Source organism: Hippocampus zosterae, chromosome 1, assembly GCF_025434085.1.
Source record: "Hippocampus zosterae strain Florida chromosome 1, ASM2543408v3, whole genome shotgun sequence".
Lineage (NCBI taxonomy): Eukaryota > Metazoa > Chordata > Actinopteri > Syngnathiformes > Syngnathidae > Hippocampus > Hippocampus zosterae.
In genome coordinates this window covers 24,952,583-24,978,403 of record NC_067451.1, presented here as the reverse complement: position 1 = coordinate 24,978,403, position 25,821 = coordinate 24,952,583, and the positions used below count along the sequence as shown (strand labels likewise).

At 42.0% G+C, this 25,821-nt stretch overlaps 1 protein-coding gene and 1 long non-coding RNA gene across 6 annotated transcripts in view; one reads left to right on the top strand and one right to left on the bottom strand.

Moving 5' to 3' along the window:
• Positions 1–25,821, bottom strand: part of glra4a (glycine receptor, alpha 4a) — an 81,262-nt gene that overhangs the window by 16,542 nt on the left and 38,899 nt on the right. For 4 of the 5 annotated variants that reach the window (XM_052074949.1, XM_052074948.1, XM_052074946.1 and 1 more), the window contains 4 exons: positions 15,518–15,645; positions 14,056–14,123; positions 7,928–8,151; positions 1,498–1,580 (listed from right to left, as the gene is read on the bottom strand). In XM_052074949.1, coding sequence (XP_051930909.1) covers positions 1,498–1,580; positions 7,928–8,151; positions 14,056–14,123; positions 15,518–15,645 — 503 coding nt within the window. Of the gene's footprint in view, positions 1–1,497; positions 1,581–7,927; positions 8,152–14,055; positions 14,124–15,517; positions 15,646–16,243; positions 16,584–25,821 lie in introns of those variants that run through there. The other variant, XM_052074947.1, reaches the window with a different exon arrangement.
• On the top strand, positions 3,122–19,580 carry LOC127608267 (uncharacterized). The gene is made up of 3 exons (XR_007964227.1): positions 3,122–3,345; positions 5,634–5,793; positions 18,944–19,580. It is a non-coding gene; the product is annotated as an uncharacterized LOC127608267 (long non-coding RNA).

The following is a 25,821-nucleotide window of genomic DNA, read 5'->3' as shown; positions in this document are numbered from 1 at the left end:
AGCAGTAAAACCGCCAACATCCTCTCGATGTCCGGCACGAGTCAAGGTGATACGACCCTTTTGGGTTTCGTCACCATTCATTTTGCCCATTGTGGTTTCATTCACATATAACAGCAACAAGTGCTAACTCTAATGTATTTGTATTATTTGAATGCTTTGTGGACCCTCAGAATGTGCCAATCTTCATTTTATGATTTAGAACAATTCTTCCCCATACATTGCATGTGTACAAGCATACAAATTCCAATGAAACTGCTTTATGTGAACGTACATACATACACACAGTATATTTTTTTCATTTCATTCTCATTTTTATCATGTCAATGTCAACTATGTGCAGATTTTCACGAGTTGTGGGCTGGCCCAGTCCCTGTCCAATGCCAATGGCAGGAGTCCAATGTATGTGCGAATACAAACGTAAATATAGAAGTTACTTTTCATAGACTTTTTCCTGTTTTTGTTTGTGTTCAGTGCTCTAATTTTCTTGATCAATGTTGTTCTTTCTTTTCAATTTTCTGTCATTGAGTTCCATTCACATAATGTGACTGCCTTGAAATGAAATGAGTTCAAAATTTCTGAAGCTAACACAATACAAGCAAAGCTAAAATTGTTGCGTGCATTTGCTTTAAAAGCACATTGATAGTCCTATGATTACCATTGAGGGATAAAGCATCTACCTATTTGATAATTTATGTTGGCTGCTGCACGTATGCACAAAATATACTGGATTTTTTTTAGGATGCATTAGAAATAAAGGATATTGTCTCCAGTGCAAAGAGGGCACAGCTGGCTTGGAGCAAAACAATACCTTTTGTTTGTGTGCCATTAGATAAGCACCCACTGGTAGATATAGGAGTGCCAGGCTTGAATTGGTTTTGTGCGTGTGTGTGTGTGTGTGTGTGTGTGTGTGCGTGTGTGTGTGTGGGAGAGGGGGGAGGGGGGGTTGTGGGGTGTGGGGTTAGTGGCAACGAACACCACCTTTGTCCCCGTGACAAAGGGCCTGGTCACTGCCAGGCACCAAGAGAGAGATCAGCTTTCATAATGGCCGCAAAAAAATTAAAGTGTTATTATTTCTACAAAATCGGGCAAAATCGATCGGTTCCGACGGCATGGGAAGCCCATTTTTTTTCTCCAATTGACTTGATCAGTGAACTATCCTTTTAAAGTGGTTTAATAGACTTAATGTGAAGGAGATGCTTTCTCTTGCATCACAAAACTTAATAAGAAATAGCCAAGACGCAGGAGATGCAATTAGGAAAAGGTCAACGAGGCCTCCATAAATAGATTGATGAATATAACATCAATAATATATATACAAATATAATATATTATTATATACTATATTAATATATAATAATATATATTTACTCTTCAGTGGAGATACAGTGTATCCCCAATCTCTCCTAATTGGACACTTCACAGTGTATATGAGGCAAGGAGGGAAAAACAGAGGCAAGACAGCCAAAAGGGTGAGAGGAAGACGAGAAGACGACTCACAGCTCTCAAGCTGCATGGTGCACGTCTGAATGTCCATGGGGAAATTCTTCAAGTCCATGGGGCAGGACAGGATGAGAGTAAGCCTGAGACGGAAAAACAGATTGAAAGTGCAGGAGAAAGAACTGCAACGAGCGACAGCAAAAAGCATGAAAAAAAACCCACAAAGAAATAACACATTAGGTAGGGAAATGATCAATCAGCATTCGCTTGCATGAATGGAATTTTTCATCACTTTTGTAAATAAACAGAGTGGCTGAAAATAATGTTGTTTGGGTCGCAACGTTACACGTTTTTTGCCCCTTGATTACTGAAAAAAACAATCTCATTGAATCCAGCGGTTAAACCAAGCGATTATTGTCAATAGAGTATATGATTGTTTGTTTGTTTGTTGAACACATAAACAGATAATCGAAATTTGGCAGGAAATAAAGGAAAACTTGAAAAAAAAAACATGAAAAAGAATACCCTGGAGCTTCTTCGGTCATCTATGTCATGGTAATCCTCAAAGATCAATTCTAGGCACTGGACTTTTTTTTTTGCAACAGACACATACTGTACCAATGCAAACCCGATTACTTTGAGGACAATATCATCCAAATTCTGGAAATTGAGGACTCTCCGTCAAACTTGAAAAGCCCTCTCAAAATAGAGGTGGCGGTTTGAAGCATCACCTATGGTCTGCTTATAAATAGTAAGTGGTCTTTCACCTGTATCACACTTTTCTACCTTTCAGGTGCTCAAAGTGCCTTAAGGCTGTTTTCTCATGTGCCTACTGATGACGCTGCATCAGGAGCAACTGGATATTCACAATTTTGCTCAAGGACACTTTGGCATGGTCACAAAGGTTGAAGATCGAGTCCACAAACTTTGGGTTGCGAGGCGGCAACTCTACCACTGCCCCTTCATAACAATGTCCTGACATCCCTTTCCCCATAGATTGCCTGATTCCCTGAGCAGAGTATCTGTAATGAGCTGTCACCTGGTGGTGAATGTCATGTTGGTATGCAGGACGGTTGTCCACCAGCCAAACGAGGCAACAGCAACACCATTGTTGTGGGCATATCCAATCGAGGTATAAATAGGGAGGCTCCACACCTAAAATTTTGAACTGAATGTGTTTTGTATTAAAGGTGAAACATCTTAAACAAGAAAAGTCTGGTTGTCTTGATTCAACCTTGGTAGATTGTACAGAGACATTTGTGAGACCCCATAAAGGTGTAGTGGCCACAAAATGAGTGGCGGCCAATTTTGAGGTATTGATGGGGAAACAAAGTAGTATTGTAAAGTTTGATAAACATCTCCCGTTACGATTTTTTATGTCCAGTCTTGTAAAAATGTATGTGCCAAAATAATCCCATGTATAAAAATAATATTTTTAATACACGGGGCAATGTTAGAAACAAATGTGATGTCAAGTCGTTGACTGGGCCCGCCAGCTGCTATGGAGTCAGACTGCAGATCGCTGGCTTCGAGATGTAAAATGTATCTTTTCTTTTCTCTTGGTAGGTAACCCTAATAAGCAGGTACCGTACAGCTTACATGCATCCAAATATAGTTAAAATAACAAATGAAACATTGTTGTGTACTTTTCATTCCCACAGACCTCAATAACATATCCCATATTGTCTATCTATCAATCGATCACATATTTATTTTAACAGAAAGGATGTACCCTGCATCACAGACAGGCATCTGCCTTCGCATGCAGTGGCAATATTTTAAAAATTATCGCCTCATCTGACTGACCCATCCATGTTTTTCCTTCTGACCACCACAGGTACACTATTAAGGCAACAGAGTGGGCACCACACTTCCAGAATCAAGTTGGTGGAGGACATTTTCTCACAGGTATTTATAAATTGCTTTGTTGAGTTGTTTGATTAATTTGGCGTAGTACAACAGCTGCCCCACGACGACAGTGTGCTATCTATTTCAGCGTCAAAAAGAGCATGTCGGTGCCATTCATCGGAGCAAAAGTACAAGTTCATCTGGTGTCCAAGGTTATTATGGTGAACAAAAGTTAATGAAATCAGTAAAACTAAAATTAAATAGAAATAAATAGAAAAATAAAATAAAAATGAGAGTGCTTAAAAAAAAGAAAATTCAGTGAAACAACATTGTAATTGTTTTTTTAAAATATTATTGAAACATGCATAACTTTTCATATTTGTCAATTAATTTCATAAATCAGCTTTCAAGGTTTATTTCAAATGTATTTATTTCATGAATACCGTTTGGCCAGACAGAAGAAGGAAAGTTGATCCATCATTTTAGAATTGTAGTTAACTAGAAAATGCTTACTGTGACCTTTTTTGTTGGATAAACAATTCCAAATGATTATCACTCGTGAAAATGATCTCTGCTCCAACAATGGGCTTGTTTGTTTATGTTTAATCCACCCCGAACACTGCAAAACCCCACATATGGACCACTTATTGCGCTGTGCACCTCTGCTTATTTGTTGTGGAATCAATATGGCGGGAATGTTGGGAGGACAGGGACCAATTTAGGAGTGTGCCGAGAGCAATGTAATTATCTGCCGAGGCGCGCAGGCCAGAGTCGACGCAATTGCTGCAACTGGTAAAATGCTCAGGGGTGGCCATTTGACAGAATGTCTCTGACTCACCTACAAATGATCTCATCTTCTCACATTGTTGCTTGGCGTCTATTTAGAAGAGGCACATTCTTTGGTGCCATATCAGAAATCCATCCACTTCCGTTGCCGCGCATATTCATTATGGTCTGAGTGAGCTGGTGTCTGTTCCAGCTGACTTTGTGGTCGCCATACCATTACAGGGCACATGGACAACGACATGATATGCTCGCATTCATACCCAAGGACAATTTAAGAGTCTTCAATGAATCTAATATGCATCTTTTTGGAATATGGGAGGCAACCGGAATAGCTGGAGAGAACCCACCGCTGTGGTTTGAGCGGTGAGGCAGATGTATGAACTAAATGGGAAATGGGCGGTACTTGTGCTCAAAGCACTCCACACTGTTACCTAATTCACCTAATGGTGGCGCAGCACCAGGAGCAAATGGGGGTTCAGTATCTTGCTCAAAGACACTTTGAAACAAACGACCACTCTACCACTGAGCCATGCCGCCCACGTAGTCAGTATTCCACTGTGGTGGCCCACATTACAATTTATTACAGTCACTGACGTAGTCACTCTTCTTGTACTACAAAATGGTACTACAAAACTACTGGTTACTCTAAAATGGCTCAATGATTTTGTTGTTTACGATGATACTAGTGCAGCGTGTTATACCGGAGACAAATTCCTTGTGTGTTCAACATACTTGGCCAATAAAGATGATTCTGATTCTGATTCTGATTATGGTTTAGTAGCAGACCATACGTCCAGTTCTTATACAAAGTTACACTTGTGCCTATTGTTGAATGAAATACTGTAAATATATACCGGTATTTTAAAATTTTAAAACCAAATGATTCTAAATGATCATATACAAATGTGTTGTACTTAAAAGTTAAATACATGCTTAGCATGTGTATTGAAATGAATTTAAAGAAAAAAGCTCCAAGTCACATTATGCAACTTTAGAACATTTAATTCAGTGATTCTTCTGTATATCCCTCAGGGGTATGGTTACCCCAAACATTGTTGCACAGACCAAAAAAATTTGACTATAATATCATGAGGACCTCACATATATCGAGAGCAGGGGTGCCCATTAGGTAGATCCTGATCTACCGGTAGATCTAAGACAGGTCCCAAGTAGATCCGAGGAGTGTCGAGAAGAAAATAAACAAACAACCATTTGTGTGTCTTTGTACATGTTAGTAATATATTTTTTGTGTTAATATACACTGCACACTAATCAGTCTCATTTTCACTAAAAAAATATTTACAAAATAAAATAAAGCAGGTAAATCTTAAATTTGTGTGTGTGTGTGTGTGCGTGCGCGCGCCGGTAAGGGTAGATCCCGTGAGGTTAGTTGATCAAAAAGTAGATCTTCGATCCAAAAAGTTTGGCCACCCCTGATCTAGAGTATACGTCTTCATTGAAAAATGAACCCCAAAATCCTAATGTTGTTGATTTTCCTTCCTGGTGTCATGTCTCATTATGACAGAAAATGTGTCCATGCCCATTTATGTTTGGCATCATAGCGGGTCTGCAATCATACCTTGTCTGGTCCCTCACCAAGGACTTATTTACCATAGCCCACCCAGGCAACAAAGCTCCTGGGATCATTCAGACACACAAGCCCCTCCACCACGATCAAGTGACCTCTCATCGAGGGGGCTTCCAAACGTATCTCACACATTGGTATGTGATTTGCTTTTGGACTACTTTTAACCAATTGGATTTTCTTCAACGTAGAAGGAAAATCAACTGATTATACTGTACTTACTTTGGTACTGTTCCTAATGATTACACTGGACATAAAATGCAGACTTTCTGTTTTACTACATTTATATTTCACCAACTTAGTCATTACTTTAAGACCGATTTCAAGACCAACACTTTACAATCCATAATACAGAGAGAGAGAGAGAGAGAGAGAGAGAGAGAGAGAGAGAGAGAGAGAGAGAGAGAGAGAGACTTGAGGGCACTCTTTATGATATTATCTGCTACCACAGTGTTAAGCACCGGTAATATTACCGTATTTTCACGACTATAAGGCGCCATTAAAAGTCTTAAATTTTCTCCAAAATGGACAGGACGCCTTATGGTGCGGAGCGTCCTTTATATGCGCTGAGTTCCAAAATCTGACTGACAGCCGACACGCTGTTTATATAGAGGAAAGGCGGAAGTGACTGTGGCCAGGCATGCGGGAAAGAAGTTGGCCAATCAGGGAAGGGTGGGCGTTTATATATACATATATGGAGAGGGAGAGAGAGAGAGAGGGGGAGAGAGAGGACAGGCAAGCTAGTCCGCCAATGGTGAAGGGTGGGCGTGTCTGTGGACGCTAAAGGGACGCCTCAAGCCAGTACCAACACTTGTATAGAGTGTGGCAATGTGCATTGTTGCAAAACAACTCCGGTTTTGATTTCTAAGAACCCCTGAAAATGAATTCGACAAAAAGACACGGCTACGAAGCTCAGTTCAAACTTAAAGCCACCGGTTATGCTTTTGGCATGCGTGCCCATCTCACAGCAGCGGTGAAAAAACAAGTCAAGCAAATGAACTCTGAGCTTACCGTTATTCCCGGAGGCTTGACTAAAGAACTCCAACCGCTGGACATTGGCATCAACCGGGCGTTCAAAGTAAAGTTGCGAACGGCATGGGAACAATGGATGATCGGTGGCAAAAACAACTTTACAAAGAGTGAGAGGCAGCGCTTGGCGAGTTACGCCACAATACGCAACAACGAGAGGGAACGCGGCGTTTTTGATGGATTACGGTACTTGCACAATTGTTCAATTCTTTCTACACACACACGCGGTGCCACCATGTTTCGCTCTCTTCTTTACTTTCAAATGTGGGAAAGCTTCACACGAGAGAAATGTTGAATTTGCTGTTGCTACTCCTTCTTTCCGCTCGGCAATGCGTAGCAACTCACACTAGCATGTGATGCATTCAATGACAACTGAGATGTGCAGTCCTCTGCTTCTGACACGGAGGATGAGGACTTTGATGGATTTCTGGGTGATGATTGATCGAAAAACGTGAGAACATTGTACGATGGCTAAATAAAATACACCCGAACTCAGTTCTGCTTTCGTTGCCTTTTTTAAAACGTGTTTTTAGCTTATCTGTATGTCTTGGCATGCTACCGTATGCTTCAAGCTAACGTGTTAGAGTGCGCGCATGCATGCCGTATGTTTAAGCTGGCGTATGTTTTACCACTGTAAAACTGCGGCCATTGGTACGGTGCGTCCTGTGTATGTGTAAAATACAGAAATGTCACCCATTAATGAGACTGCGGCCATTACTACGGTGCGTCGAATAGTCGTGAAAATACGGTATATGCATTGTGCATGTTGCTGTATTAGAATTTTACAAAGATTTTTTTCCACGGTTGCCAAGTTGAAGTCTCTCCACACTGTGCTTAAGCAATGTGTAGTTTTTTGTCGACGAACCCGTTCATCGTGTATGTGCTACGAGGGCTTGAGGACGGAAGTGTGTCATGTCACCCAAGATGGGCATTCTCTGCACCGTGACGTTTCCCTCCAATTGAAAAAATATATATAAATTTCAATTTGAGAGCATCGTTGCAGAAACCGTGTCCTTTAGTTTTGGGGCAAGACCAACCAACAGGTAAAGCAAAGTATGTGCAGTGTGAAAATGCCTTTAATCATGAAATATTCTCTAAAAAATAGACAATACAAAACATATTTGAATGAAAAATATTTCTATAGAGATAAATCAGTCAAATGAAACACAGTACGTATGGTCAGTCCTGCGGTAAAGCTTGTTTCCATCTGCAAGTGCAGAAAAGAACAAAATTACAAAGTACCTGATGCTGTACAGAACGCTGCCATCCTGGAAAATCCTGAGTAGTTTGTTGTCAGTGGTGACCTCGTGGAAGTTGGCACCCTTCTCGTTGGCAAAAAACAAATCGGGCTTCCAGATGGAGTCCAGCATAGACGGATCCAGATCCAGCGAGTCGTCCGGGTATTCGCTGTACGCCAGACGGGGGTCGTTCCATTTTTGGCGTAGGAACACATTCAGCCTGTAGTCCTGTATGGTAGGTGCGGAAGCAGTTAGTCACAATTAGTTGCCTGCTGCCTGGGCCATTTGAGAAAGAAAATGGCCCATTAAAGAAAACTCTTTAATGTCCTCATGGACATTAAAGAGTTACAGACCATTTGAGTTTCATTGCTAACCAAAGAAGCAGCAATTACCAAGGAGTATAAGCAGTCCCTAATAATAATAATAATAATAATAATAATAATAATAATAATAATAGCGGCCCAGTAGTCCAGTGGTTAGCATGTCGGCTTCACAGTGCAGAGGTACCGGGTTCGATTCCAGCTGCGGCCTCCCTGTGTGGAGTTTGCATGTTCTCCCCGTGCCTGCGTGGGTTTTCTACGAGTGCTCCGGTTTCCTCCCACGTTCCAAAAACATGCATGGCAGACTGATTGAATTGTCCCTAGGTGTGTGTGTGTGCATGCATGGTTGTTCGTCTCTGTGTGCCCTGCGATTGGCTGGCAACCGATTCAGGGTGTCCCCCGCCTACTGCCCGAAGACAGCTGGGATAGGCTCCATAACCCCCGCGACCCTAGTGAGGCAGTTGAGGTGTAGAACTCAACTGAAAAGTCTTTTCAAGAGGAGAGGTAAAAATGACCAACTGAAATAATGTGCTTCGGCAAGTCGCGCACCTTCTTGAAACTGTTTTCGGAACCAAGCAATCACATTCAACCTCAAGTTAAATCATACACACCTGCAAACAAGTGCCTCGGATCAACCCAAAATACATTCCAGCTGGAGACAACAGCCCTGAATCATGAACAACAACATCGGACATCTCAGTCCAGAAATGTGCAGTGCTGGGAACAGCAAGGATACTGCGCAGAACCCTGAAGGTTCCTGGCCTCTGGTAGAGGACCCGAGCTGAATGAAGGATGGACACCACCCGAGGGGTGAGACGAGGATTTTTATATATGTACTGTATATATATTATTCCCAAGGCAAACAGTGTTAGGCAAAATAGTTGCATGATTTAAAATTGACAGAGCAGCAGATTATTCCTTATCAAAGTAAAAAGCAGATGGTTGCAAACATTTCCATCTGACAAAAGACGTGAAAGAGATGACAAAAGATCATCATTCTGCTACCATGGATGGCTACACAAATCTGTGAACATTTACTGTTCAGTGGCTAGAAACTGTTAAAATTAAACACTGTACCTGGAATTTTGAAATTGAAAAAAACGGTTTGTATTTTCTCTTTTATGATGCCTGACCTATTTCGTTCTTATTTATGTCATTGCGGTCTTGAGGTTTTATCAAACGTCATCAGGCGCCGACAGCTATGGCAGCCTCGGTCACACGCTCCCTAGTATTATCCCTGTTTTTGTCATTTTCGTTTGTTTTTGGCGACCCTGAGCGGCTTACTTACACGAGGGAAAAGTTGCTGCGCATTGGGGAGTCTACGCTCGGTCTTTTTTCACCAGCACACGAAAATCCACAAGGTTTTTCGGAGCTAATCGCGAGCGGAGCGGCTGCGCTGTACGGAGCATGGAAACGCCGCCGGAGGAGGGGGAAGCGAGCCGGCGTGCTCGTCAAGCTCCGGCAGCGTGGATTTCGAACCCCGCTCCCATCGATCCATCTTGCTAATCTACGATCTCTGCCAAACAAGATGGATGAACTTCTTCTCCTCACAAAGACCAACAAAACATTTGCACGTTCTGCTGCGCTCTGCTTCACTGAAACCTGGCTCAGTGACCGCCATCCAGATCCCGCGCTACATCTACCCGGCTTCCGCCTTCTCCGAGCCGACCGCGACACGGAGCTATCAGGGAAATCGAAAGGTGGTGGGATTTGCTTCTATATCAACGAAGAATGGTGCACTGATGTCACGAAGCTCGACGCACACTGCAGCCCGGACCTGGAGTCGCTGTCTTTAAACTGCAAGCCATTCTACTCACCACGTGAGTTCACCTCCTTTTTACTAGTCGGTGTTTACATTGCGCCACAAGCTAACGCTAACACGGCGATACAAACGCTAGCCGAACAAGTAAACAAACTCGAACTAAAATACCCAGAGTCACCCCTGATCATTTTGGGCGATTTTAATAGAGCACATCTTAACCGTGAACTTCCCAGATATAAGCAGCACATCGACTGTTTCACCAGAGAAGGCAACATTCTAGATCACTGCTATACAACAATCAAAAATGCATACCGATCGGTCGCCCGTGCAGCATTGGGTCTTTCTGACCACAATTTAATCCACTTAATACCTACATACAGACAGAAACTCAAATGTGTTAAACCGGTTGTTAAGACTGTGAAAAAATGGACAGATGAAGCAAAGCTAGCTCTACAAGAATGCTTAGACTGCACTGATTGGGGCGTCTTTGAAACTTCAACGGGCACACTGGATGAATACACAGACACTGTAACATCATACATCAGTTTCTGTGAGGACATGTGTGTACCAACGAAGTCCTTCCGTTCCTTCAACAATAACAAGCCATGGTTTACTCCCAAACTCAGGCAACTCAGGAAAGAGAAAGAGGCCGCATTTAGAAGTGGAGATCGGGCACTGTACAAACATGCCCGAAACCAATTGACAAAGGAAATTAACATCGCAAAGAGAAGCTATGCAGAGAGGCTGAAAAACCAGTTCTCTGCTAACGACTCTGCATCTGTATGGAATGGCCTGAAAGCAATCACTAACTATAGAATGCCATCCCCCCAAACAGTGAACAATAAGGGTCTTGCTAATGAACCAAACATGTTTTTCTGCCGATTTGAAAAGGACACCCCCATTTCCCACACACACCCACCTCTACCAGAAACCACTCTACCTACCCCCCCACCCTCTTTTTCTCCACTACAGATCCACGAACAGGACGTGAGACGGCTCTTCAAGCAGCAAAAGATCAAGAAAGCTCCGGGGCCCGACAAAGTGTCCCCCTCCTGCCTGAAAGTCTGCGCTGACCAGCTGGCTCCGGTCTTCACACAGATCTTCAACAGATCCCTGGAGCTGTGTGAGGTCCCATCCTGCTTCAAACAGTCTACCATCATCCCAGTTCCCAAGAAATCGGCACCATCGGAACTGAACGACTATAGGCCTGTCGCCCTGACGTCTGTGGTCATGAAGTCCTTTGAACGCCTTGTGCTGAATCACCTAAAGAACGTCACTGGACCCCTGCTGGACCCTCTCCAGTTTGCCTACCGGGCAAACAGGTCTGTGGAAGACACAGTCAACATAGGTCTGGACTACATCCTCAAGCAACTCGACAGCACAGGGACCTACGCAAGGATTCTGTTTGTGGATTTCAGCTCTGCGTTCAACACCATCATCCCGGAACTCCTCACCCCCAAACTACTCCACCTCGGTGTGTCCCCTGCGATCTGCCAGTGGATCCTCAGCTTCCTGACGGGACGGACACAACAGGTGAGACTGGGAGCAACAACATCATCAATACGCACCACCAGCACTGGAGCCCCACAGGGATGTGTCCTCTCGCCACTGCTCTTCTCTCTCTACTTAAACGATTGCACCTCTACAGATCCAGCTGTCAAACTCATAAAGTTCGCAGACGACACCACGGTCATCGGTCTCATCAAAGACGGCGACGAGTCTGCGTACCGCCAACAAGTGGAGCAGCTGGAGCTCTGGTGCGGCCGACACAACCTCGGGCTGAACACGCTCAAGACTGTAGAGAATATCGTGGACTTCAGGAAACATTCTTCTCCTCAGTTGCCCCTCACACTATCCAACTGCCCTGTGTCAACCGTCGAGACCTTCAAGTTCCTGGGAATCACAGTCTCTCAGGACATGAAGTGGGAAGTCAACACCATCTCCATCCTGAAAAGGGCCCGGCAGCGGATGTACTTCCTGAGGCTGCTGAGGAAGCATGGCCTGCCACAGGAGGTGCTACGACAGTTCTACACGGGAGTCATCGAATCAATCCTGTGTTCTTCCATCACGGTTTGGTTTGGGGCCGCCACAAAAAAGGACAAAATCCGACTTCAACGGACAGTTAGGACGGCAGAAAAAATCTTTGGCACCGCCCTACCCACTCTTGAGGACTTGCACACTGCAAGAATCAAGACAAGGGCATAGAAAATCCTCCTGGATCCCCCGCACCCTGCCCACCACCTTTTTCAGCCACTCTCCTCAGGCAGACGCTACAGATACATGCGCACCAAATCCAGTAGACACTTAAACAGCTTCTTCCCTCTAGCCATTAACTCCTTAAACAGTCACTGACATAGTCACTCTTCTTGCACCACAAAATGGTACTACAAAACTACTGGTATACTCTAAAATGGTTCAATGATTCTGTTGTTTACGATGATACTAGTGCAGCGTGTTATACCGGAGACAAATTCCTTGTGTGTCCTACATACTTGGCCAATAATGATGATTCTGATTCTGATTCTGATTTATGTGTCTCACTGTGCTATTTTAAAAACCTGCCTTGGGACTACGGCTGAAAACTAGTATTGAAGTCCGGTGCATTTACACTCTTCTTGTGTTGATGAATGTGCAATGTGAAATGAAGAAATAAATAATAATAATGACAATAATAATAATAATAATAATAATAATAATAATAATAATACCAAATACCTGGGAAAACTTAACTGTCACACTCCCATATCACTTCAACCCAATTTTACTTGAAGTATATTGTAATTGGGAGCGAGGTTAGGCGGGTGTTGGAGGAATCTATGAGCAAAATTGTATCATGTTTAAAGTTTCATTTATTTGGGCACATCAAAGCGTTTGGGTGCATATCCAGCACCCCCAAATGCCTGCACACAAAGGCGCCGGCCATCTGGCCGGAGGGCTGTTGAAGTCCACAATTACCACGTCAATACAGGTGGGCGACCACAGGGGAGAAGGCGAAACTCGGTCACAAAAGGGGAATGAATAATTTGGGAACAGCGGTTGAGCAACAAAAGACGAGATGAGAACACCCGTCGCGCCCAGGCGACATTGGCCATCCGCAAAGTCTGCAACATGTTGATTCAATGTAGACCAGACAAAAAAGGCGCCAATGTACTGGTGGTTCAAGTATGAAAAACGGGTAACCAATCACTACTGAGGGGCCCGACCGGGGGTGCGACATGCAAATATCGGGGGCAGTGTTTTTCTTGTATTTTGCATATGTTACAATAAAATGTCGAACTCGCGGAGACAGGACTTTGAGTGTGATCGCGGAGCAACAACCGTCGTTCGCTCTCAGAGGTCCGCTTCCGCCGATATTGAAGACAATTTTCCTGTGTGCCGAGTCGTTTCTTTAACTTTGTCCGAGAAAATCTCTGACAGCGGGATACAAAATGGATGGATGGATTATTCATAAATGATGACAAATGAAAGCCTCCCCTCCCATCTGCAGCATGGCAATACGGTAGTCAAGATTTATCACTGAGGTGAAGTATCCATTGCTCAAAATTAGAAAAGTGTTTGTTTTGTGTTTTTTTTTTCCCAGAAAACTGCTTCGCCACTCTGTGCAATGATATCACTGCCATTGTTGTTCAGTCTTGACAGGAAGGTAAGGGATCCAGGACTCCTTTCAGACTCATTTAACAGTATCCCACTCTCGATTGCTGACTTAGCGGTGAGATCTCTGCGGATGTCAGCCCCAAGGGAAGCCGTTTTACCGTGTAGCCCTTTGCCCTGCCCTCCTATTCATTTTCCCAGTGCTTGATTGTAATTGCAGAGTGGACACTTCAATATGCGCACTCCAGCGATACGTTGGATTTTGGAACGGTGCACCGCTATGCTCCAGGAAGCGCAGAAATGAGGCAACCAGATTTAATTGTTAGAAAGAAAGCAAGTGTTTTGGCATTTTGAAGATGCAGCCAATAAACAATCGTGGTCCATGATCCCAAATGAATCCCGGCGACTTTTAATGGGATGGTGGGCAGGTTCCGCAATGAAAATGCAAGATCCTCTTACCATGGTGGTTTCGGTGATGGAACCAAAGCTGTTGATGAAAATATTGCAGGTGACATTTACGGGTGGGCCTGAAGGAGGAAGCACACAGAATCAGAAGAATCGAAACTCACACACAACTCCCCTTCTATGGCAAGTGAAAATGGGGATCCAATAAACAATAAACCAAACAAGCTTGATAGTTCGGATCTGCTTTTAACCTGCAATACCCAATCTTTTAACATAAACTCTCCATTCTTTTCTTGCACATGCGCAAAACAAAGCTAAAGTGATACTGCTCATGTTCTCTCTTAGCAGGATGTAAACAATGGCATTCTTGTTTTTTCAGATAGTTGCGAAAAGGGTCGGTCGGTAAAGTAGCTAAATGAAGACCAAAATTGCAAAATTGGCAACCCAGTTTCTGTTTTTGTTCAGAAACATGTTAGTAGAAGCAGTGCAGGTCAGTGGGGAGATCATTTGAATTACAGTAGTCAATGAAAAGGTCAATAAAATTTTTTTTTGTTGCTATATTTGTAAAAATACGATGGACTGTCATCATGGACAGCATATCACAGTCACTCAAGTATGACCCTCATAGGGATAAGCCGTATAGAAAATGGATGGGTAGAGATCACAGATTGTGGTAGCTTTGTGCTGCCTTGTTAATATTGCTGTCTGGTTGGTCCAATTTGACACTCAGGAATAAAACACAAGGAGGAGACAGGAGACTCAATTCTGGTACCAGGAGGGAACGAGGAGAAGCGTTCTGTTTCAGTTCTCGGCACGTCACCCTAACGATCTCCCCCTTCACCTCCCCTTTTATTGGGAAAGCTACTACATAGGTGTGTCCAACCTAAAGGGTAGGAGCTGTTGAACACACACTGAACTTGTTTGACTATGTGTGTGAATGTGAGTGCAAATTACGTACAAGTGTGCAATGGTCACAAAAACATCACGTCGCAGCTGGTGTTGATGGCTCCATTCACTGTTCACCCTTGCTCACTGTTTAGTCTTAACAGTTATCTCTTCCCTACCACGTCCTCTGAAAGGTGGTTGCGTCCCTAACCTCCCACGCAGTGCACCAAGCATTCATGATTATAAAAGTGAGTACATAATAGAGAAAATGTGAGTACATAATGAAGAATATATAATAATTATAGATAGGTTTTAGTACATAATAAAGAATATATCTTTATTAAAAGCAGAAGTGTTCTTCATTGCAGGCGCAGTCAATTAATGATTGCAAGGATAATCAGTCAATAATCAATCCAATAATATGCGAATGTATGATTACTAAAAATCATCAATCCATCAATTGCGATCAGTGTCTAGGCCTTCAAAGAGAGCCTGCTTGAGTGGAGTTCACTTTCTGGCCCTTACGTCACACATTTGCTCCGCTTTGTTTTCCCATGTCTGGGCAATGGACTGCCACTTTTTTTTTTCACGGTGGCTTCCTGGCATGTGTGCCCTTGGCTCTTTCGTTTACCTTTGAAGTTGGGTCTGATGCGGGCATCGTATCCCGATGTTCGTCCCATGAGCTTGTCCAGGAAGTCGGAAGGCGACAGTTGCGGTGCCCTGCCGGGGGGCTTTATCTCCTCCTTACAGGAGCTCAGTCTGACAGGGTGATGGAACACAGACAAAAAGGAGGAGAAGACGTGTTCATAGAGATGATGTAAATTGGCACGACAACTGTCTCTGTTCTGGTTCATCTTGAAAGTGTTTTATAGGCTCGTTTTGTTCGGGGCCAAACCCATCCAAGCACGTCTTTATGGACCTTGATTTGTGCTCAAGGGCACAGAACATGTTTTCCCCGAACAGTTTGCATTAATTTGGAAATGCAAAATAGTCAAATATCTTGCTAGCAGGTGGAATTAAAATTCATCGGAGGCCAACCTCTAATTGGTGAATCGGTTGACGAATGGCAGTGTCCTAACCTTCAAAGTTGAGCTAAAAAATGCAATATCATCTGAAAGGGCAGCAAATACAATGAGTGCTAAAATATGTGAAAAGGCAACAAATCTCATGTGTATGTAAAATAATATTTCATAGGAAAAACAACCTTTTTGCGTACCGTATTTTCCGCACTAAAAGACGCACTCGCTTATGAGGCGCACCTTCAATGAATGGCTATTTTGTAAAATGTTTTCATACATTGGACGCTTCGCATCATAAGGCACAATCTACAATGCCTCCACTAGATGTTGGTATACACCTTCCATTCAACTCGAGAGTCGTCTGTTCAACTTGAGATGCGTTCATGATCCGCCTCTGAAAACGTAAACCAACTATTACTGTACTTAAATGAAACTACAAAAATGGAAAATAACGCATAAAAACAGAAAATCAAGTGAGGAAATCACAAAATAAATTCTATATCTCCCCCCCTACAGAATTTATTTTGTGATTTCCTCGCTTGATTTTCTTCATGGTTTCATTGAAGTAAGAATTAATTTACGTTTTTCTGAGGCGGCCATGAACTCCTCTCGAGTGGAATTGAAGAGAAGGCACGGAGACGGACAAAGGCATACAGTACCTGTATTTGTTGAGACTGTGAAAACATGCATAAAGTATGCGTTTAAAAAAATAAAATAAAACCACAACCACAGCTCTCCTTTTTTCAACAAATACAGGTGCATCTTTGTCCGTTCGTCTCCGTGCCTTCTTTTCTTCCGGTCAACTCGAGAGGCGTTCATGACCGCTTCCAAAAAACGCATTGGCATTTCCTTGATCTTAGCTCCGACAGTACGATCACATGTCAGTTGTAGTTATTTATTCCTTTGTTGTGTATTCACAAATGATGAAATAACAATATAAATTCTGTAGGGGAGGGGGGGCGGCTATAGAAATTATTTTATGATATCCTCGCTTTCTTTTCAGTTTTGATGTGTTATTTTCAATGTTTGTAATTTCATTGAAGTAATCGTTAGTTTACGCTTTTCAGAGGCGGTCTTGAACGCCTCTCGAGTCGAACGGAAGAAGGCACGGAGACAGACAAAGACATACCTGTATTTGTTGAGACTGTTTAAAAAAAAAAAAAACAACACCACAGCTCTCCTTTTTTTGGAGCTGCAACACAAACTTATTTAATAAAGCAGCAACACAGTTCACTGAAGCAACAGCAAGTTATAACATTGGAAGCATGTCTTCAGGAAGGAGCCATGTTGGGGTCGACGTATTACCGTAATGATCATACACAAGATGCGGTGATTTTAAGGCGCTCGATGAGCTTTTAAGAAAATTGAAAACTTTTTGGTTGGCCCTATAGTGCGGAAAATACAGTATTTACATTTTCTTTTATCTCTTCTATTTTGTATGATTATGTGTGTACATATTCATAATACAATACATTAATATTTTTATACGGATCAATTTTATTTCAATTAATTTAAGTGGAGAATATTAGTTAGCATCATGGTTAACTAATTAATTAGGCATGAGTTAAGCTACTACTGTACATTAAAACATTGCCTGTACACATACATAAATATTTTATGAGCCTTGAACGAATGAATTCACTTGACATTTTTTCTTCCAGTGGGAAAACTGTTTTGCAATTAGCACAACGTTAAAATCCACCAGTGTCACAGAACAAACGGCGCTCCTTTGTGAAATGAATAGTAGTAGTTGTAATTCAGTAGAAAAGAAAGAAACTACAACTCAGGGGAATACAACACCAAATTTGTCATATTTTGCCCGCTCTCCTGTTGTTGTTTTTGTGACAGATTGACCGACGCTCAATCACAGCTCTTTGAATCTCACAGTGTAAAAAAGAGGGAGGTGGGTAAAGCAAGGGCCAGCACGGGAGTAATCAACAGCAAAGAGAAAGGGGAGGGGAAAGTCGTAAAGAAGAAGCAACGTGCCAATGAAGAAGCCTTCGGCACTGAATTTGATTTCTTAGCTGGTGGATGCATGCACCCGGTTTAAGATGTAAAAGGATAGTGGCTTTAGTCCCCTCCTGGGTACAGTTTTGCTCCATTCATGTTTTGTCCACTTCAGCGGGGTTCACACACAGTGACATACTGGCCACATTTCAGCATTTTTTTCTCCCCCGCAGTCAAAGTCACAAAAAGGCTCAATGACCAGATCTCTCAAGTGCAAATTATTATGTCTGTGGTCAACAATTTGGACCATGTGATTGTGACCTGAAACTAAACCAGAGCCAAAAACAAAGTGAACGGAAGTTTGCATCCTTGCCATACACATATCGACGACAAATTGATTATGTTGAGTGGTTGTATCATGTGTCTCACATGTCATTCGCCACACTAAAAATGACAAGAAGAGTTTCCAACCGCAATTTTTAGCAGGTAAGCTAACAGCTAGCATAGCTTCTTCTATTTCTTCATGGACTCTCGTCAACTGCCACTATATCGCATGTCTTACATCAGAGGTGGGCAAACAACCGTCTTTTTAATCCGGCCCGCTGAAGGTTGGTACACAATTAAGGTTCGATGTGAATGATTGCATTCATTTCATTTGGACTTGTCACGACAGGCATTTCAACACCAGGTAGCGCAGTTACTTGAAGTTGCAAAGGGGAGGGAGGCTGAGATGAAGAGAGAGGGAGAGGGACAAAGGGAGAAATCTTATCTACCACCTGCAGATCTCTGTCAAACGGAAATTCACGAACCCGGTAAAAAAATAAAAAAATAAGAAAATAAACGCATGAATTAAACTTTCTACTACTATATTACATGAACGATCATTTCATAACAACGGACGTTTCGGAAGCCATACGGAAGCCTGCAGTAGCGCCAACTTCAGCAACTCCCGCTCGATTCAACGGAATAAGTGTGTGTCTGCCGCTATTTTCATTGGATCCAAAACAGTGACATTCAAGTGACTCCTGATTGCAGTGAATTTTACTGGAATTACTCACTTTTTTAATTTCATTTACATTTATGTCTTGTAGGTCATGGCATCCAAACAAAGAGGAACAGTAATGATCGCGTAAGGGTCTATCTGGTTCAACGAAGCGAGTTACAAAGTACGAAACCTTCAGTTCCATAGCGCTAACTATGAGCATCGAAGACCTTGAAGCGTCCCGTGGCTGGGTTCAAAAGTTCGTTGCACGACATCAGATGAGAAACGTTGTCTTGTGTGGTGATTGACGTGAGGTCAAGTTAGAGACAGTGAGTGAGTAGAAAGAAAAGCCACCAGGGTCTTTTACTCGTCTCATTTTGTAGCAAATAATCCTAACTTTGTTATATTTTGTATATTTTTTATTTTTTATATACCTGTACTGTATGCTGCAGTTTTGTGTTATAAACAGTTTTTGGGCAATATACCGGTATTGTTGCACTTTGTTGCTTATGTTGTCACACATCTACAGTATGTTGTGAACATACTTGGCCGTTCATACAGGACATATACCATAGTTGATTCACTGTTCTCATTTAAGAAGCATGGTAATACTTTAATGCTCTTAATTCTGTTGATGTTTGCTGTGGACTGTCAATATGTGCAGTTTTTTATATGTACCGTATCTTGTGCTGACCCGGCCCACCTGTCAAATTTTAGAAATCAGGCCCCGAGCCAAAACTGTTGCCCACCCCTTTCTTACACCCATGCTTGATTGCAGATTTTTAAGTGATCATTTTAAAATGTAAAATTCAGACGTGCCTGCGTACTGCATGTACGCAGGCACGTCTGAATTTAGCACTGAGCGACTTCAGTGTTGTAAAATGTGCAGCAACATTCCAGGCAGCACAGGACTAGAATAGATGCAGCGTAATTAGAGAGCGAACACATGAGGTAGATAAGTGGTATACATGTACTCTATTTGTGTGCTGCTGCTCTGTGTCTGTTAAAGTAGGAGTTATTTGAAGTTTTATAATTACATTACATTTTTGCTTGCGTTAGCCCGTCTTTGGTGTTTGGCATTGAATGTTCGAGCTTAAGCTTTCAGACATTTATCAGACAAAATGATATGGTTTGGTTGAACATTTTGGTGTTTTAGTTTACAAATATTATTTACCTTTACTTTTTTTGTCAGTTTTCCAGTAAATTTCATCATAGCAAGGCAAACAGTGTTAGGCAAAAGCGGTTTGCCTCTTATCTTCCAAACCCAGACACTGACCCGCAGATTCAACTTATTAATCATACGTATTTTATAGAGTCTCTCTGCATTGCAGATTTTCGCCGATAGCGTGTGTATCTGAAATGTATACCCAGCAGTAAACAGAGGTCTACTACTCTTTCCTGTTTTTTGGCACCATCCTGCCTCTCGTAGGCCAATGCTGAGACCAAAACAGATGTAGTTAAATGTGCGGTGGGCTTTGATGGTAACCTCAACTATATCACACACTTTAAAATCAGTAAGCACGCATGGCAAATCTTTCCTCATAAAAATCTGTTATTAAAAATTGGTTTGTGTCTTCCCCCTGCATTTCGACTCCCATACTGACAGCAGCTCCAGGCCACTCTGAAGAGTTTGTTTTGGGTGGGATTTGGCGAACCATCATCTTATAACACACTATAAGCCTCTGGGAGGAGGTGGGGGCTTGTCACCATTGCGAAAAAAATAATGCTTCACACCCTCCGGACCAATTAGGCCGAGACTTTCTTGCATGGTTTCTCGGGCTGAATGTTTGTGTGCTAGCTTTATTAGCAGCTCCTAACATACGCGAGGATTCATTGAAATTCATCTCCAAAAGGGGATTTGGGCTTTAATGAATGTTGTCATGCATGTTGATTTAGGCTGTTTTCACACAAAAACATTGTACTTTTATGTGTACTAGTTTATGTAACTAGTTTTAATAGAACACGATTGTCAATCACCCACCAGCCCCCACCCATGGTGACTGACGTTCCTCATTTGAGTTGATGCGATCTGTCTGGCAAATGTTTTAAACTTGCCGAAACTACACATAGGGATCTTGAAAGATCACTCAAATCCTGAATTTGATTGGCATGTAGTTATACGTACACTCTAGGGCAGTACATCAACGTCTGAATGAGGATAATTTGCTCGTAATTTGCTGTCCAATTCCATGATCGATATATCATCAAGCCTGTTTGGACTGTCTAATCTTTAACTCGAGAACAATTTTGAGGCATCTTTCGAATCTTAGGGTGCACATAGAAAATAAATGATCTGGAAGCTGAGTGTTCGTGCAGTCGTACAAATGGGAATTCGAGGAAAAATATCTTGTACTAAGCAACCAAACAAACCAAAAAGCCTTGAATGTGGAATAACATTGTAGAGTTGGATCACTGTCATGCCCGACAGGGCTCGGCATTCTTCCCAATACGCTTGCATATGTCGCCAACTTTTGTGTGGCTGGTAAAAAACCCCACAAAAACTAAAAAAACACTAGTGTGAATGTGTGTCTTAACGCTGTTACTGGTATTTGGGTGCGAAAGACACAGCGAAAGCGCTTGGAATGCCGATCTGTGTCCATCTGTCAGATTATGCACACAAAGCAGATAAGTGATATCTGATCTGTGACATGCGTCAGGTTAAATCTTCCGTGAATAAAATAAATAAATGACAAAGACTGGCCATCTAACTAAATGAGCACTTTTTGCTATTCATACTGTTAGGTACTACTGTTGTAAAACACAATATGCATTTTAGGGATGGGTATCAGTAAGATTTTATTGATACTACTACTCTTTACGATGCTGGTTATCAATCAGGTGCCTTAACGGTATTCACACCAGTATGTTTTTGTTTAGAAAAACACCAAAACAGAATATTACAAGTGACACATCTTTTTGACTGAGGAAAGATGGACCGGTGAAATTTGCTGACGAAAGTGTTGACGGACATGATGGACTGGCCAACTGATGTTTACAGTTTGGCTCGACTTTAATCAAATCCGTCAAATTTGTTGTAAATTGCCCACCTCTGTAGATCAATGTATTCAAGTTAGGCTCGCTTAGCTTGTGGCAACGTACAATGGGCGCCAGTGGGTTCACTTCCTTTTACCTTGAGCTTCAGAAGTTTTGCTGAAACTATAGCGAAAAATCGATATCTGAAAATTTTTAAAAATGACAACAACAAATGCAACCACACACAGGGAAGAGTAAAAGTAAAATAGCAGACTTTGAAACGAAAGAATATCCAATACTTGTTTTGTTGCTTGGTAGAATGAAAAAAAAAACAACAACAACCTTTTTTAATAATTTACATAAAGTTCATGCTAAGAAGAAAAAAAAAGCATGTTGCTAGCATTGGCTGGACATCAAAACAACTAGCACCAATGGCTTTGCAAAAGTAACAACCCTATTTTTATTAAGGACTAAAAAGTGCAGATGTAAGGAGTGCAAGTAAACAAATACTCTCGTAAAGGAGTTACAGATAGCTGAAAAATGTGTGGAAATGGTCCACGTGGCTGTCTTTCTTACATTCTGGTAAAACTTTCCAACTCTCTCACACTCTCTCATAGAAACAGTCAGTCGTCGACACAAAGGTACACAGAAAGGGATTGAAAGTTTGTGGCGTGTGGTTGCAGGAAGACATTGATTACGGTCGATCTCTCGCCTTGTGCCAGGACGTTATAAAGTATATCCACTTTGGTCTTGAGTGCCATTTTTCTCTTGATGGGCGAGCACAAAGCTACACAAACAAATGAGTGGCCATAAAGTACTGAGTTTTCAGTTAAACAGATTGATGGGTCAACAAGGGTCCCAGATGGAAGATGGAGTTCATCCCAGGCAAAGCCAGTTGCGTCTTGAATCTCAATTTACAAGACAAGCTTGACTTTGTGACACTATAAGTTTAAATGTATCTTTTGGTGCATATCGTTACGGCTATTAGCTGTGTCTCCATTCTCGGCAGCGTGTTGCACCACTCGAATGACAATAAACCAAAATTAACATATCAATGCGATTCATCTTGCTGCGTCGTGTTAATAGTATAAATCGAAAGTGTTAATGGTGTGCAACTAAAACTTTTGATCATAATGGCTGTTTTAAATGCAATACTTTTTGGTCACATGACACATGTCACCCAATGCTGCATTCTCCAGTTGCATGGTAAAACATGTTAAAATAGACTATAAAAAGAAGCTGAAGCTCCTTTGCATGAACGAGAACCTGCAATGGAAAAAAGGAGCAATTGTCCAGCTTTTATCTTGTTCACTTTTCACAAAATATCCTGATGACTGATTAAGCTATATTTGCCAGCACTACAGATTCTGAAGGCCCTGTCAGAATCGATGGCAGCACATTGAGGCTGGAAAAAAAAAAGAAGATCTAATATCCACATAGACGTGCTGGATGCAGTGCGGCAGGAAAACTCCAGAAAATGAAAAAAATAGGCTGTTCTGAATGAATGAGTAAATTTCCATGTAAAAATTAAATAAATATGTTGTAAATGCAGGTAAGTGGTTGTACAGATATTGTGTGTAGAAAATCAGTAGCCATGGCGATATGAAGCCTCCGTCAAGGAGCCTCAGATTAGGCAGTCAGTGATCAAGTTGCCATCTAATTGGATAGGATGCCCATAAAGGGAACATATTCTCTTAATTGCCTCTTCATTAACAAGGCCCGTGATCGGGAAAGCATATCGAACAACGCGGCGGCTCCCGACTAGGAAGTGTTCTGAGCCATTAGACAGCCATGCGTACGCGTGCTAACTTTTACTGCTATTAGCGTAATGGAGACAGAAAATTGGACTTACTACATGTTGGAACACACTGCTCCAGTTTGCTGCTTTCCAAATTAGCCTTGACTTGCACATCACAGGGAGGGTCAACTTTCCACCACAGAACAAGAATTGACTTGCAGGCTTTATTTACACATCCGAGTGCAGCGTATTTTATGGCTGCGCTGTAATGTTTCGTTATTTTGGCTTCAATGATTTGTGCAGCTCCTCTCTTCACACTACTGCCCTATGTAATGACCTATTAGCTTCTGCTGCCTCCGCCGTGATCAATGGGCTCAATGGGGAAAAGGATTTGAAATACGATGCAATTTAGCCTGGCTCATTTGTCTTCCCAATCACCACTGACACCAATTCTGCTGCTTTCGACAAGACAAAGCCATGACAACTAGGGAGACCTTGATCACAAGTCACAATGATTGCCCATATGTTTGGATGTAAATTCCTAGCAAACAACCCCACATTAGTTCGTCATCTGGGATATTCTTCACCTCTCTCTAATCCTGAATGGGATAAGATGGAAAGAAAATGGATCAATGGAGTGACAACCCAAAATGGCCCACAAATCCAGCCACAAAATAGTAAATTTGTGGCAGGATTGTCACAGTGTTCATGTCAACGAGGCTCTGTTGTCTCGCTACCAAAGTCTGTCTGAAGCTTCTTTCTTTAGTCTTGGCCGCTTTTAAAAATCGATTGGCACAATTCTTAAGGTGAAGTCAAGTCACAAATTTTCTGGTGACGATATGTGCTCCTGTGTTCTGATTGATACTGCATTTGTGGCGTAAGAATTCAGAAGCCTTTTTCACCTGTTTTCAGCCAACCGAGAATGCTGACATTTTATGAGGTAATGCTGATGTCGACTGAATTTGATGTCCAAGTGCCAACAGGCGCACAGAAGCATGCCCATTTGGTAGGCTTGTCAAAAACGCTGTAATTTGTCATGTGTATAATAGAAAAGGCATTTTTATTTTCACTTTACAGGGACTTTAAGATAAATCTGGGATGAAAAATTGCAATTCCCGCAGTTTGCAGTAGGCAATTTTTGTCATTCAGAACAAATAACGTTTTGTTTTGGGAGGGTTGTTGTTTTTTTTGTAGCTTTACCATTTTAGGTTGAATTAAGGATCAGGGTTCACTTTATTTATTTAATCTTTACCCACGTAAGGCAATCGAGAACATAATCTCCATTTTCAATGCTGACCTGGCTTTAGAAAGCAGTGAAACAAACAACATACAAAACCCAAAGCAAAATCAAACCAAATACAAATATGCATACCAAAATAAACCATGATTTTTAATGAATATCATCTGGCAACCTTTACCGATATTTATTCCACACAGCCAAAATACCAATGCTAACCACAAGGGTAGTTTTGTAAGTTGCAATGAAAGGACAAATCTTTGAATCGTCAGTTTATTTAAAAAGACACTTTACTGGCATAGGCTGACTGAGCAGACGTTCTTGTTGTTTTTAAATGTGAGCATTTTATATCGCTATACATTTGTAAATGATCAGTGATAAGTATATGGCACAATGTTCAATTTTGGTTTGCTTGAAGTAGATTGTTCTTGCTCATGAAGTGGAGAGACTATCTCTGAAAAGAGTGAGTCATCACTTATGGACAAATGGGAGCTGCTGGCAGTGATTTAGATGTCGGGAACCAGTCAACGAAAATGACAGGTGAAGGAAAATGATCGCGATTTAAGTTGAAAGGACAGAATAAAGGAAGAAATCGTGGGAGGATTAAGTACTTTCAGTGGTGGCGAGGGGGGTATTCTCGATGGGATAGAACAGTGTTCACTGGGCTTGCTGTCAGGCCTCCATCTGTGAATCATTTCTATTGTTCTCTTTATCAATTTTGATCTTTTTGTTTTGATGCAGAACCTAATTAATTGAGGCTGGAGCCAATAGAAAATGATGAAAGTAGCTCTTGTCAAAGTTTATTAAGCTGTCTCGATGCAAAGCCCAGAGTTTAATGATTTCGATCAATCCAGGCTAACCATGAGTAAATTGCACGTCCGTGCCTGGCATACTAATACGTATGCGAAGGAATATGTGTCAGTCTTGGGGGAGCTTGACATCTGCCCAGCACAAGTGATGGTTCCGGGCTCGGGAACCAGAAGGGTGCGATGCGAGCCAAGCCTGACGACGGATTTATGGCCACCAATGTCTTGTTTCT